Below are 16,059 nucleotides of genomic sequence, written 5' to 3'. Positions count from 1 at the left end.
AATTGTAATGGTCTCCAAGTAGCCGAACATAACCATTTCCAGTCAGTGATCGTTCAGTTAGACCAGAGAATCCAGTTCATTCCGTGAAAAGACAGTCCACATGATAATGAAACCGCCCTCAGCATACACAGGCATTGTTGACAACTTGAATCCATGGCTTCGGGGATCTGCGCCACAGTCGCTCTTACCAACTGAAACCGGGACCCATCCGACCAGGTCACGTTTTCCCTCGTCTAGGATACAACCGATATGGTCACGAGCACGGGAGAGACACTGCAGGCGATGTTGTGCGGTAAACAAAGGCACTCGCTTTGGTCGTCAGGTATCATAGCCCTTCACGCCAGATTTCATCGTACTGTGATGACGGATACATTCGTCGTACGTTCCACACTGATTTCTGCGGTTGTTTCACGCAGTGTTGCTTATCTGTTAGCAGTGACAACTCTATGTAATCAGTGCCGCTCTAGGTCGTTAAGTGAAGGCCGTCGGCCAATGCACTGTCCGTGGTCAGATGTAACGCCTGAAATTTGGTATTCTTGACACACTCTTGACACTGTGGTTCTCGGGATATTGAATTCCCTAACGGTTTTCGAAATGGAGTGTCTCATGCGTCCAGCTCCAACTACCATTCCGAGTTCAAAGTCTATTGGCTCTGAGCACTATGGGACTCAACTGCTGAGGTCATTAGTCCCCTAGAACTTAGAACTAGTTAAACCTAACTAACCTAAGGACATCACAAACATCCATGCCCGAGGCAGGATTCGAACCTGTGACCGTAGCGGTCTTGCGGTTCCAGACTGCAGCGCCTTTAACCGCACGGCCACTTCGACCGGCTCAAAGTCTATTAATTTCTGTCGTGCGGCCAAATTCACGTCGGAAACCTTTTCATGTGAATCACTTGAGTACAGTTAACAGCTACGCCAAGGTGTCCGCCTTGCATACACGATACTGCTGCCATCTGCATATGTTGCACATCTCTATTCCATGACTTTTGTCACCTCAGTGTACTTAAGGCGTATTCAAACTGCCTATTGGCTTCTGTCTCGGGTTCTTCGGCCGACGTTCATCTAATGATTTTTCTGACGTTTCGCCAGCAAGAGTGGCTGGAATTGTCAAAGCTTCGCCCTCCAATGCCGGTGGCGAACAGGAGCCGAGCTCGCGGCCGCAGACTATATACACCTGGCGCGCCGAAGTCCGAAGGCTTCTCCGCGGCCATTTCCGGTGCGGTTCTCCTCTTGCTACCTGCAACTGTCGTTCGCTGCAGTACGGGAAACCAGGATCCGTTTACCTTAAGGCTTTCCTCTTTCTTGTTGAAACTGTTCGCGTGTTTTTTGTATTTCTGCAGCTTCTCTGAACAAGCGTGTGTGATAGTGTTTCTCTACAGCCAGAACTTCCGTGTCGGCGAATTTTATTACGTGGTCGGTCTCATTCAGTGAGTCCTCTGCCACGGCCGATTTCTCCACCTGCCCCAGCCTGCAATGTCGCTTATGCTCTTTGATCCTGGTGTTAATCGATCATGCAGTCATTCCGACATAAACTTTTCCGCATGTGTATGGTATATGGTATATTCCCGACATTGCAAGTGGGTCCCTTTTCTCCTTCGTCGATCTAAGACACTCTTTGATCTTCCTTCTCGGTATGAAAATCGTCTTTACGCCACGTTTGCACAATATACGGCCGATTCTCTCCGTTACTCTGGGAATGTATGGCAGAAAGGCCGTATCCAACATTTCTTTATCTGATTCGTTACTCCGCCGAGTGTTTGGCTCTGTTACACTTCTAATATAATTTGTGGAGTACCCATTGCTCTTCAGAACATTTTCCAGGTGCTGCATTTCTCGTTTGAGGCGCTGCGGTTCACATATTCGTCCTGCTCTCGTTACGAGCGTACTAATCATGCCTCTTTTCTATCTCGGGTGGTGGTTTGATAGTTTGTGCAGGTATCGGTCCGTGCGTGTCGGTTTTCTATACAAGCTGTGTCCCAGGTTTTCGCCGTCCCTTGTGACAAGCACATATAGAAATGGCAGCTTCTTGTCCTTTTCTACTCTGACAATGCCAGCCACTCGTGCTGGCGAAACGTCAGTAAAATCATTAGATGAACGTCGGCCGAAGATCCCGAGACAGAAGCCAGTAGGCAGTTTGTCAACAAGTGGCCACGAAAGCCTTAACAATTTTGTATTAAGGCGTAGTGCTTAAAGTGAAGAGTTGATCATTTTATACCGATGAAAAGCAGCATGATGGCCGGGTTAGGAACTTAAAAGCGAAGATCAGACATGCCAACATCAGTGTACAGCATGTCAGTCTATCTATTGTTAGAACTTACATACCCATACTTTGATAAGTAATTGCATGGTAAGTTTAATACTAAAATATTTTTCGTAGATATAAATTTCCATCTTTACAAGTGTCCAGCTACAATTACGTTGATGTCTGGGCTTACATACTTGTGCGAACAGCTTCATTTTCCCTACGTCGAGACGAAAACTGCCCATAGAGGCTCACTGAAAGACTTCAACTTAAAAGTTCGTCTTCCAGTCAGTTGTGCTCAGAAACATTCATGGTGTAGCGAAAACCAAAACGAGTAGTTTTCATTGACAACATGTTTCTTTACGTTTAACTTATGAATAAAATGGTAACTAAATACAAGTCCGAAACAACATTCCTCACAAGGCTGCTTCAGTCGTAAGAAATATGTTCCGTTCTTAGCTGCCCCATGTACTCAGCTTCAAAAAATTAAAAAAATGGCTCTGACCACTGTGGGACTTAACATCTCAGGTCATCAGTCCCCTAGAACTTAGAACTACTTAAACCTAACTAATCTAAGGACATCAGACACATCCATGCCCCAGGCAGGATTCGAACCTGCGACCGTAGCGGTCGCGCGGTTCCAGACAAAAATTAAAAGAAATGTAAGTTTCAATTCAGTGCCATTTTTCATTAATACAACAATCTTAGGAAATATATTTGCCACGAAAGACATTAATTAGCCACCGTGTAGCGATACAGCTCCGTAGAACCAACGTTAGCACCCATAGATTAGACTCGCTGACAAATTTATCGTGCGGAGCTACCATCTTCCGATTTCTCCTCCCCCCCCCCCCCCACCCTTCCAAGTAATAGCAGTGAGGCGCCGAGGCGCCCAACTGGGCCTTCTGCGACGTGAGCGCGATGGAAAGAAGATAGATTAGGGCAGGTCTGTCGCTAGGATTTTTGCCGCTCTAGGCGAGAATTGAAAACTGACGCCCCTTCTTTTATACTACTGTCGGTCTCCCTGATTCCCCCGTGCCCCTCCCCCAGCACCTACATCCAACTTTACAACAGTGCAGATCTCCTATTATACTTTTAAAGATTAAATTAAAGTGACCAGCCATCGTCATTGTCTGGGGACAGTCTTGAATTTTCATGCTTTGTCCTGAATTGCTTTAAAACTGAATGAGGACAAAAAATGCCCTTAGCTCCTTAGCTGCAGCCAGATGCTCTTCCATTGCAGTCTCTTCCTTCACGCTCACAATCACGACCGAAAAATTTCGGGGAGAGTGATCACTCTGCAAGTGCCAATTCACTATTACGAAAATTAGCGAACATATTTACAACTTTCGCAAATAAAAACACAGACCGCCACTTCCGAGGCACTACAAGGAAAAACAGCAACACGGACGCGACTCGGTTGCGTGTGGTTCCCAGACGAACGGGCCGGAGCAGAGGCTTCATTCATCCCACGTTTGGTCTACGGCCAAGACATGTCACTAGACCTTAAAGGACCCCCTAAACGATCAAACTTTTGTCAAACTTAACTATGGTTGCCAAATATTTGACCATTTACTGTGCAGTTTGACATGTTTGTCAAGCATAGATCGTGTTCGACGTCTTTGCGAGACATTTTGATTGACAGATAGTTTGACAAGATGGCGGACGTTGTTTGTGTCGACGTTACGCCGTATATGTTAGTGAAAAATTATTTTATTACAATTTAACTCACTGCACCGTGAGGTTCCACTACTATTAAAATTATGGTCAAATATCAAAAAAACAAAACAGCACCGACCGTCACCAAAATGGTTGAGATGCCACATCTAGCACAGCCATTACGTATGAAGAGGTTATGAACAAAATCAATATTTTACGCATACAGTGACATAATAGCGCATATCAACTGCGTTTTTTTTTTAACAGAACCCCCATTTTTATTGCATATTCGTGTAGTACGTAAAGAAATATGAATGTTTTAGTTGGACCACTTTTTTCGCTTTGTGATAGATGGCGCTGTAATAGTCACAAACATATGGCTCACAATTTTAAACGAACAGTTGGTAACGGTAGGTTTTTTAAATAAAAATACAGAACCTAGGTACATCTGAACATTTTATTTCGGTTGTTCCAATGTGATATCTGTACCTTTCTGAACTTATCATTTCTGAGAACGCATGCTGTTACAGCGTGATTACCTGTAAATACCACATTAATGCAATAAATGCTCAAAATGATGTCCGTCAACCTCAATGCATTTGACAATACGTGTAACGACATTCCTCTCAACAGCGAATAGTTCGCCATCCGTAATGTTCGCTCATGCATTGACAATGCGCTGACGCATGTTGTCAGGCTTTGTCGGTGGATCACAATAGCAAATATCCTTCAACTTTCGCCACAGAAAGAAATCAGGGGACGTCAGATACGATGAACGTGCGGGCCATGGTATGGTGCTTCGACGACCAATCCACCTGTCATGAAATATGCTGTTCAATACCGCTTCAACCGCACGCGAGCTATGTGCCCGACATCCATCATGTTGGAAGTACATTGCCATTCTGTCATGCAGTGGAACATCTTGTAGTAACATCGGTAGAACATTAGGTAGGAAATCAGTATACATTGCACCATTTAGATTGCGATCGATAAAATTGGGGCCAGTTATCCTTCCTCCCATAACGCCGCACCATACTTAAACCCGCCAAGGTCGCTAATGTTCCACTTGTCGCAGCTATCGTGGATTTTCCGTTGCCCAATAATGCATATTATGCCGGTTTACGTTACCGCTGTTGGTGAATGACGCTTCGTCGCTAAATGGAGCGCGTGCAAAAAATCTGTCATTGTCCCGTAATTTCTCTTGTGCCCAGTGGCAGAACTGTACACGACGTTCAAAGTCGTCGCCATGCAATTCCTGGTGCATAGGAATACGAGGTGCAATCGATGTTGATGTAGCATTCTCAACACCGACATTTTTGACATTCCCGATTTTCGCGCAGTTTGTCTGCTACCGATGTGCGGATTAACCGCGACAGCAGCTAAAACGCCTACTTGGGCATCATCATTTGTTGCAGGTCGTGGTTGACGTTTTACATGTGGCTGAACACTTCCTGTTTCCTTAAACAACGTAACTATCCGGCGAACGGTCCGGACACTTGGATGATGTCGTCCAGGATACCGAGAAGCATACATAGCACACGGCCGTTGGGCATTTCCATCACAATAGCCACACATCAACACGATCTCGACCTTTTCCGCAATTGGTAAACGGTCCATTTTAACACAGGTAATGTATCATGAAGCAAATACCGTCCGCACTGGCGGAATGTTACGTGATACCACGTACTTGTACGTCTGTGACTATTACAGCGTCATCTGTCACAAAGCGAAAAAAGTGGTCCAACTAAAACATTCATATTTCTTTACGTACTATACGAATATGTAATAAAAATGGGGGTTCCTATTTAAAAAACGCTGTTGATATCCGTTTGACCTATGGCAGCGCCACCTAGCGGGCCAACCATAGCGCCATCTGGTTTCCCTCTTCGAGTTTCGTTCTTTGTAGTTTTTTCGTTTGACGCTTATTTCATGAGATATTTGGCCCGGTCACTATCAATGGACCACCCTGTATAGCTGCCTTTCTACTGGCACGTCACCGGCGATATGCAAAGGTAATTACAAACCCGCTAATTACCAGCACATTTAAGGTGCAGTCACCCTGCAATATTGCTGTGGTTTGTTCTGATAGACACCTCCTAACGACACGTCATAAGAGGATAATTGGCCACGATGTCCAGTGATGTGAGAACTACCTGGGCTGAACGGGTAGCACAGTAATTAAGAAAGAAACTTATGACTTGTGATGCTTTAGCGCCTATAAGAGTTTCATTCACGCTGCAATAACGGCTAAATACCTATCACATAGGAACTGTTTGAGCAATGCAGTCAGGCAGCAACGGCAGAGTAATTTTGGCTTACGTGGCTGGGGCACATTTCGATTGCACATCCCTCCACTTTTTATGCTCGTTTTCTTCACGCTGTGCCAGCAGAAGAGCCAACACCGTGTTACTAGTGGAGGCCGAAATGCACGCGTTTTAGCTCACGCAGGCTGGCGTGAGAAGGGAAGGACTATACTGACATGAGGTCTGGAACATGACAAGGAATTAGAATTCAGAAAGCGGACGGAATTAGTTTGATACTTAACTTTAATCCATTAATGATGAACGTCGCTCTTGACGGTACATGATTCACAATATTATCTGTTTAGAATACATTCATAGTAACTGAATATGGTGCCTTGCTAGGTCGTAGCAAATGACATAGCTGAAGGCTATGCTAAACTGTCGTCTCTGCAAATGAGAGCGTATGTAGAAAGTGAACCATCGCTAGCAAAGTCGGCTGTACAACTGGGGTGAGTGCTAGGGAGTCTCTCTAGACTACACCTGCCGTGTGGCGGCGCTCGGTCTGCAATCACTGATAGTGGCGACACGCGGGTCCGACGTATACTAACGGACCGCGGCCGATTTAAAGGCTACCACCTAGCAAGTGTGGTGTCTGGCGGTGACACCACAATCACACCTCGCTCCAGACCTTAGTCGTCAGAAATCGATCAAAGTATTGATCCATCAAGCACTCGTCTACCTCAGAGATCCTATAACACAGGGTGTTTCAAAAAGAACTACCTGATTTCAGGACTTCATATTTATTGATAAAAACATGCCACAAACATGCCATAGGCTGCAGAATACAAAATCTTAAACTTTGCATAATGTACCAGCTTTTACAGAAGTTACCTGGTGGCTGTCATTCTTCACTTCACCTATGTCGCGAGGTAAAAGGGAAGTGAACACACTTTCCTTCACGTATCTCCGCAACAAATAATCACATGGATTCATGTCTGACGATCTTGGAGGCCAAGAATGCAGGTCAGTGTCTTTTAATCCCATGAGCGGTTCTAGGCGCTTCAGTTTGGAACAGCGCGACCGCTACGGTCGCAGGTTCGAGTCCTGCCTCGGGCATGGATGTGTGTGGTGTCCTTAGGTTAGTTAGGTTTAAGTAGTTCTAAGTTCGGGACTGATGACCTAAGATGTTAAATCCTATAGTGCTCAGAGCCATTTTTTAGATCTCTTCACATGCTGCAGAACTGACTTTTTCCATTACTTCAGGAGGATTCTGATGACTTCATTTTCCAACAGGATGGAGCTCCACCACACTGATACAACAATATTCGTCAGTTCCCCAATGACACTCTGTCTAAACAATGGATAGGGTGGGAGGGATCCAGTCCTCCAAGGTCGCCAGCCATAAACACATGCGATTTTTTCTAGTGGGGATATGCGAAGGACAGTGCGTTCGTCTCCCCTTCAGCTCAAAACATAGAAGAAGTGAAGAACAGAATAACAGCCACCAGGCAGCTTCTGTAAAAGCAGATACATTGTGTAAAAATTTAGCTATCGTCTAAATGTTTATGCTGCTGCTCTGAACACATTGAGTGTAGCTAAAACGTAGATCACGTAACTAATGAGGAGGTACTGAATCGAATTGGGGAGAAGAGGAATTTGTGGCACAATTTGACTACAAGAAAGAATCGGTTGGTAGGACATGTTCTGAGGCATCAAGAGATCACCAATTTAGTATTGAAGGCAGCGTGGAGGGTAAAAATCGTAGAGGGAGACCAAGATACGAATACACTAAGCAGATTCAGAAGGATGTAGGTTGCCGTAATTACTTGGAGATGAAGAAGCTTGCACAGGATAAAGTAGCATGGAGAGCTACATCAAACCAATATCTGGACTGAAAACTACAACAACAACAGCTAAAACTTTAAGATTTTGTTAGTATTTTGCGACCTGTGGCATGTTTGTAGTATGTCTTTATCAATAAATATGGTGTCGTGAAATCTGGTCGTCCTTTTTGAAACACCTTGTGCTATAGCGAAGTAGCAGCAACAGCTCCGCTATTGAACGAAGAGAGAGCTGTGCAGGTGGCAGCTGGAAGCCGAGCTGACTGTTGCCACATAAATCGCGTTGGTGGTTGACGTCTGATCGTTGGTAGTCGTTTCTTTGTGATGCTACTTGGACAAAATGAGAGTGTGACCAGAGCATGCGTTTACGGTCGCGGTGCGAAGGAAAAGGCTTCTGCTCGTAGGCACGAGGGGTAGGAGAACACACATACGTCTCCCGCTTAATTCTTAAACTATCTTTTTTATTTTTTACACGGTTTGTTTTTGCACTCCCTCTGTGCCGGGGCCTTTGGTGGGTGCCAACCTCACCAAGCCCTCGGCACTGCCCTGACCGCAAGACACTAAATGGCTTCTCTGTAGCACCAGAGCGTGAATTTTGGCGAGGAGCGCTGCAGACACTTAAAAGCACTTAACATAAGCCGTGAGCTTGCTTCCCGGCGGTAGGAAACTTTGGAGCTGTCCTTTAGGAATACCCTTCCTTCTCATCCCAGCCATTAAGTCTTCCCTGACCTTGGGTTATGGGCCATTTCTCTGAACTCATTTCCTAAATCCCACCAGTCCTTTCCCTTCACCTCTATTTCTTCCCCGTCAACCCTTCTGGTGGAAGAAGGAGTTAGTGGCTCTCAAAGATTGCAGATTTAAATACCTTTATATGTGTGTTCTTCTGCTGCCACTTTCTCATTAGATTTTTTATCTATCCAATAAGAGACTATGATTTGATTAATTATTTTTGTAGATCAAAACACAAAGGTGCAGGTGTTGCTATATAAAAGAAGTAAATCGACAGTCTGCAAGATATCGAATACTGTAAATGTTTAAACCTTCCAGCATGCATCGAAACAGATTTTGGAATAACTGGCATAACGAATGAAGAACTAAAAATTTTCTGTGAATAAAGGTCTCCAAGTGGTAATATTACAACATTTTTGAAAAAACTAGAAAATTATTACTGAAATTTAAAATGATGGATATAGTTTTGATGTTTATTGATAGCCATTCATCATGTTTACCATGCAACTGGCTTCGTCAATTGCACTTGGGCTTTATAGTTAAATATATATAGTCTTTAACACATTTACAAATTAATGATACTCATTACATAATTCATATTCTAGCATATCTCATTACATATCTACACAGCCATATACGAATAAATACACCATCTCTTCCATCATATATCTCCATCATTAATTCCACTTTCACATTATGTTTACGATATTTCTACATGGATAAAAAGTATATTCTAATACACATGTGATTTGAATAAGTACACATTATGACAATCTTATTTACTAGCAATTTGAGTTTTTTCTTTCATCATACATGTCCTTCGGGTCACTTTGAAGGTATTCTTCCACTGGATAAATGCCAGATTTTTAACCCATACCTCTCATACCGTATTAAATATCCTTAGAGTGAGGATTTTTACTGATTGGGGCAGTTTATTACATATATTCAGACTTAGGTATTTGTAGCTTTCATGTGTAGTGACAGCCTTCAATATGGTGTGTCTAGAGCATGCAATATGCTACTGTGCATATGTATATTCGTTCTCAGAATATTTTCTTTTACATTATTAAGCAATTATACATGTAAAGAATTGCGACTGTCATTACATGAGATGGCTGAAGTGTTTCTTAGAGAATTCTCTAGTATCCAACCATTGAATACATCGGTTAACTTTTTTTCTGTCATCTGAAAACGAAATTTGTACTCAGTGGATTTCCCCATAACAGTATTTCAGTAATAGGTCTTCTGACTGGTTTGATGTGGCCTGCCACAAATTCGTTTTCTGTGCCAACATTGTAGTCTCAGAGAAGCACTTGCAATCTATTTTCTCAGTTATTTACGGGACATAATCCAATATCTGTCTTCCTCCACAGTTTTTGCCCTCTGTAGCTGCCTCTAGTACCATACAGTTTATTTCCTTATGTCTTAACAGAAGTCCAGTCATCCTGTCCCTTCTTCTTCTCAGTGTTTTTCATATGTTCCTTTTTTCACCAACTGTGTGGAGACTTCCTCATTCCTTATCTGCCCTGCCCACCTGATTTTCGACAGTCTTCTGTAACAAATGCACTGATTCTCTTCTTTCCTGGTTTACCCACAGTCCATATTTCATTACTATAAAATGCTGTGCTCTAAACACACATTCTCAGAAATTTCTTCCTCAAATTAAGGCTTACATTTGTTGATAGTAGACTTCTCTTGGCCAAGAATGCCCTTTTTTCCAGTGTTAGTCTGCTTTTCATGTCCTCCTTGCTATGTCCGTTATCGGTTATTTTGCTACCTCGGTAACAAAATTCCTTAACTTTGTTTACATGGTGATCTCCAATATCGATGTTTAGCTTCTTACTGTTCTCATTTCTACTACTCCTTGTTACTTTCGTCTTTGTTTGATTTACTCTCAATCGATATTCTGTACTAAATGGCTCTGAGCACTATGGGACTTAACATCTGAGGTCATCAGTCCCCTAGAACTTATAACTACTTAAACCTAACTAACCTAAGGACATCACACACATCCATGCCCAAGGCAGGATTCGAACCTACGACCATAGCAGTTGCACAGTTCCAGACTGAAGCGCCTAGAACCGCTCGGTCACAGCGGCCGGCTATATTCTGTACTGTTTCCATTCAATATATACTGTAATTCTGGTTCACTTCATATCCTTTCACTTTCAAGTTTAATCCAATTCCTGAACGTTTCTTTTATTTCTGTCATTCCTGCTTTGATGTATAACTGAGCAGTAGGGATGAAAGACCAGAAGTATTGGGGCAAGGGCGTATCACCCCCTTCCCATTGTTACCAGATGTATCCAAATTGGCGGCGATGACATCATCCAAGATGGTGGCATGTAGACTTGGCAACAGCGCATCATGTCATCCAAGATAGCTCCATGATGTCATTCAAGATGGCTGCTTTTGGTGGAAAGTTTGAATTTCAGCGGGAAAACGGTCACCTCCACTAACCTAACCCCCTCCCCAGAAAAATGGCGGGAAGTTCAAATAATAATGCACCACACCGTGGTTATCTCTACTAAGCTAAGAAAGTCGCAGGAAGATAGCTCACTTGGCCTACCTCCACTAACCTAAGTCACACGACCGCCATTTCTTCCTATGGACTGGCGCCAACTTTGAATTTTGGCGGTAAACAAAGGTCAATTCGTGTATCTCTACTACCCTAAGAAAATGGTGCCAAAGGAAGGTCACTTGGACTAGCCTCAACCACCTGACTACCACTTCCTTCTAGGAACTGGCGACAAGCTTAAATTTTGGCAGTAAAGAAATGTCACTTGGGGTTTCGCTACCAACCTAAGAAAATTGTGGGAAACAAAACTCACCTCCACTAACCTAAGTCACCCTGCTGCCACCTTGTCCTAGAGGTCAGTGGGAATAGGACTCAGGCTGCACTAGGGTGATGGAGAGAGGAATACTTTATTTATTTTGGAGCAATTTATTTAGGGATGGAGTATATTTATCACAGTGATACAGAACACATTGTCTGACATGCCCCACAGCATACAGACCTGCAAACTACTCCTACATAACTCTTGTATAATGCTCTATACACACACTTGCTAATTGTAAGCTGTAAAAAATAACGCATTGCACAGCCTACAAACATGCAATACATTTACATCCAGAGAGCCAAACAACTCGTCAATTGTCAAAATAATAATCCATCTAAAAGACTCTGCAAACATGCTTGCTATTCATCAACTGTCAAAATCATGCACCAGTCTTTATTTAAACAATCAGAGGCAGCACCAACATCCAGTGTGTTCGCCATGTCTGCACTACAATTGACCTAGTACACAGCGCCACCACCAGAGGCCGCTGTCGTCCAAGATGGCGGCCATGACGTCAGATGATAACGCAAGTACAGTTATCCAAGATGACGTCAGACAGTGTCTTCACCACAATGTCTGGAGCTAGTACTCAGTACCAACACCAGAGAGCGCTGTCGTCCGTTTTGTGACATAACCCGACATGGTGGGGGTAAATGGTGGGAAAACAATCCTGCCTGTACTGAACATGAGTTTTTATTTTGCAGGCAGTGTCTCCAACACAGGATCTAGACATCACCTGACCTAGCACAAAATACTGCCACCAGAGGGTGCAGTCATCAATCCTGTGACGTAATCCAAGATAGTGTGGGAAAATGGCGGCAAAACGACTCTGTCTGTGCTGGGCATGAGTCATCGTTTTGTAGGCAGTCTCTCCACTATGAGATCTAGAGTCCAACAGATCTAGTACACGATACTGCCAAGAGAGGCTGCTGTCATCCCTCCTGTGACGTAATCCAAGATGGTGATCTGTAGGGGGAAAATGGCGCGAAAATGACTCAGCCTGTGCTGGGTTGCTGGGGAGAGTAAGTAAGGAGTGTACTCTATTTTCGAACATTTTATTTAGGTATAGAGTATATTTATCACACTGATACTAAACACACGCTGACATGCCTGTGGTTGGGGCACATGGCCCACAGATCTGTAAACTACTCCTAAATAATGCTCTCCAGACACGAAAACTGCTGAGCTGACTACCGTCCCCGTCGATTTAGGGCGTGGTCTGCATGCCATCATCATCGTCAGCTGTGTGCTCCCCTCATTGCTGTCGTCCTCGTTCCTTGTCAGCTCGTGTGGGGTGCGTCAGGTGTCGTAGCTTCAACTCCCTCCTGCTCAGTTACGCCACCTTAACACACTAAGACAACTGATTTTAGTACATGGAAAGTGCTCATGTTTAACAATCAGTACCATACTTTTCTTTTTTTTTACATTTGCTTTACGATAATGAACTTGTTTCATTACAAAAGGAATAATTTTACTTATTTGTAACTCAACTTTAGGATCAATTAAAATAGAAATGTAACAGAACTTTTTTTTATACATAAACATAAAAATGTACAAGACAACTTGCTTCACAGTCGTTCACACACACACACAATCAAGGGATAGGGAATCAAGATTATCTGGACAGGATCCACTCACCATTTCTAACTACCAATTCCTACGACTACACGGTGTTGGCCAACCTGACTACATATTTACTATTTACTACTTTTTGTCTCTAATCTTGTTTTTTCTTCTGAATTCCCTATGTGGCAGACGTCCCTCTTATTGTGCCTGCGAACATGTATAAAACACAACAAACTTAGACATGTGTCAGTCTTACCAAGATTTTTGTTGGAAGTTTGTATAGCGTCCTTTATCGTGTGCTATTGCGACTCTTCTTCTCTCCTCTATTTTCTTCCCGTTTTCTCCTTTTGTCACGAATGGTTTTATAAGGCCTGTGAACATGTTTCGGATTAACAATGTCACAATGGCACAACACAAAAATAGCTCACTGCTCACACTCGCAGTTGTTACACTATCTTTGTATCAACAACTATTTCTGGCGTATCAATGCTGCTGTTCACTCCTTAGATGATTACATCCGGTTCTTTTTAACATGCACTGGGTGCGCTAATTCACGCAACTGCGCATAGCTGTCCACCTCTTACGTATTCAGGGGCATACGAGACGCGTCGGTGCGTCCTCGTAACGACCTACGGGACTGGCCACCTTAAATATGTTCTCCAATGACGGAGATACAACTACCGGGAACTTTTCTGTAATTTACAGAGTTCCTAATCTATCTTTTTCTAGGGATACGCCCAGAAATACTTGTTTTCCATTCTTTAATCATGTGTTTTTACAAAATACTCTGGTGCACTTCATTTTCTCAACACCTAGAGGCGAGATATCATTATTAATAATAAAAACACAAAATATAGGCACATATAAACGAGACATTCTACCACTAAGATCAGTACACATACAAACAAACAAGACACTTTAGCAAAAATCCTTATTCTAAGCCTATATTTACTACGTCTGCGCTCTGGTCTAGTCATTCGTAATCCTGCCCGTTAAGGTGGGATGGACCAGGCTTCGGAGGGCGGACTTCGACCTCTTCCTGGTTGTTATTTTGGTAACCATTATTCCTGTTCCTTCCCGATTGCTGGTTACCGCCCCAAGTCCTTTGTAATTTATAATGTTGCACCGGAGAGTGTCGCTCTTCTTCCGTGTACCTTCTTTTCGAGTTTCCATTACTCTTTATCTTGATTGCGGCCGTTGTAGTTCGGCACTGGCCTACTATCCCACTGAGGTCCATTATTGCGACGGTTGTTATTTTGTTCACTCTGTCGGCGTTTCTCCCGCGCCTGTTCCTCTTGAAATGCGAATTCCAGTTCGCGCAAAATGCCCTTAAATACCTCAGTATCGCTACCACAACGACCGGCAAGTAATTGTTGGTTCGAGATGGGAAGTTTCATGTAGCATAATCTGATGATTTCCGTACCGCTACATGGGTTGTCTAGGTACTGGTTCCTTTTTGTCATATTTTCAAAAAATTTGACCGGACTCCGGTACCCGGCCCCTTCCATATCTCTGGACATCATAATTTCTTGTTTGATCCTTTCTTGGGTTTCTTTAGACCAATATTTGCCCAAGAAGGAATTTTTGAATTCTTCGAACGAGAGGCTCGTATTCGCTACATTTCTCGTGAACTCAGCGGTCGCGCCCTCCATATGGGAGCACACAAAATCCAGCTGGTACATCAATGGCCAGTGTGGGGGCAAAGATAACTCGAATTGTCCCAAAAAGTTTTTGGATGCAAGCTATTACCTTCGTCCTTGTAGTGATGGAACTTTCGCACTGATACAAAATGCTTGTAGTCAAACCGGTCATCATTCCAGTTATCATTTTGCCCGTTCTTACGATTCGTATGAACTTCGGGACGTGGACTAATTCGTTCCGACACGCTATCGTCATCTCTCCCCATCTGTATGTTCGACAGTTGTTCGGTACATCTAATCAGCCGACAGCAATTGTGCTCACTGGACAGCTGCGCGCTGTCAGTATTTACCTCGGTCGTTGCCTCAGAGCTGTGAATCAAGGCGTGGCTCCCGTTGCTTATAGTGTCAATTTTGTCACACCGTGAAGCGGTTATCTGTGTTCCGGCAAGTGACAGTTCAGTCGACGCAGTAATTACACCCTTCTTCTTTCCTAATGTCTCTGTAATGAGACGTTTTACCTCGTCCTCTAAATTTCTTTTTAATATCGCCACCTCCTCTTTCAACATCTCGTTAGGCTCTATGTCCGGTTTGTTGCTTTTCTTCGACACGTTTTATCCTGCTTTGTAGCCTTGATAACATGACCTTTCCTACTTTTGCCGTGCTTTGCGTGGAGTCCCGAGTTTCTCTCGCTATTTTCCTTGCACCTTTCGCAATTAATTTGGCTTCAATTGCCGTTCGTTTGATGATGGCAATCTCCTTCTCTATTTTGACGCCGAGATTCTTTACCTCCTCTTTTACTTCCCTATGAACTTGTGAGCCTATAGTTCAGCTCCGAATTCGCCTTTTTAATTTCGGCATTAAGGTTGTCTTTCAGCTCCGAATTCGCCTTTTTAATTTCGTCATTAAGGTTGGCGCTCTGCTCTAAGTTCAGCATTTGCATCTGGTGCAACAGGTCCGTAATGTTTTTGAGAGTAGTCGCATTTTGATCCTCGTCCTTTTGTGGTTGAAAATGCGACTCTTCTCCTCTGTTCTGAGGAACCCTTCGATATCTAGACAAGTACCGTCTCCGCGCCCCCGTCGGATCACTTGTGAATGAATCGTTTGATAATGGTCGGACACCAATTTGTTCCAACACACTCTGGCTTCTTAGGCTGGATCTTCCATACTTTTTTTTTTTTTTTTTTTTTGCGGCGTGCACTGCAGCTGTAGCTAAGTACTGACAAACTTATTTGTGCTCTGTAATACAGTTATTAAATTTAATAGATTTCAGCGCTGTTGCGTGCCGTTTGTGGCG

General features: G+C 43.5%; 1 protein-coding gene across 1 annotated transcript in view; it reads right to left on the bottom strand.

The window, feature by feature from the left end:
• LOC126419667 (hatching enzyme 1.2-like) overlaps positions 1–15,331 on the bottom strand; it is a 125,881-nt gene extending 110,550 nt beyond the window's left edge. Inside the window, exon 1 of the mRNA XM_050086853.1 lies at positions 15,284–15,331. Coding sequence (XP_049942810.1) covers positions 15,284–15,331 — 48 coding nt within the window. The remainder of the gene's footprint in view (positions 1–15,283) is intronic.
• Between the last annotated feature and the right edge of the window lie 728 nt (positions 15,332–16,059).

Source organism: Schistocerca serialis, chromosome 9, assembly GCF_023864345.2.
Source record: "Schistocerca serialis cubense isolate TAMUIC-IGC-003099 chromosome 9, iqSchSeri2.2, whole genome shotgun sequence".
NCBI lineage: Eukaryota > Metazoa > Arthropoda > Insecta > Orthoptera > Acrididae > Schistocerca > Schistocerca serialis.
Note: the sequence above shows the minus strand (reverse complement) of the source record. Positions and strands in the feature narration are given on the sequence as shown.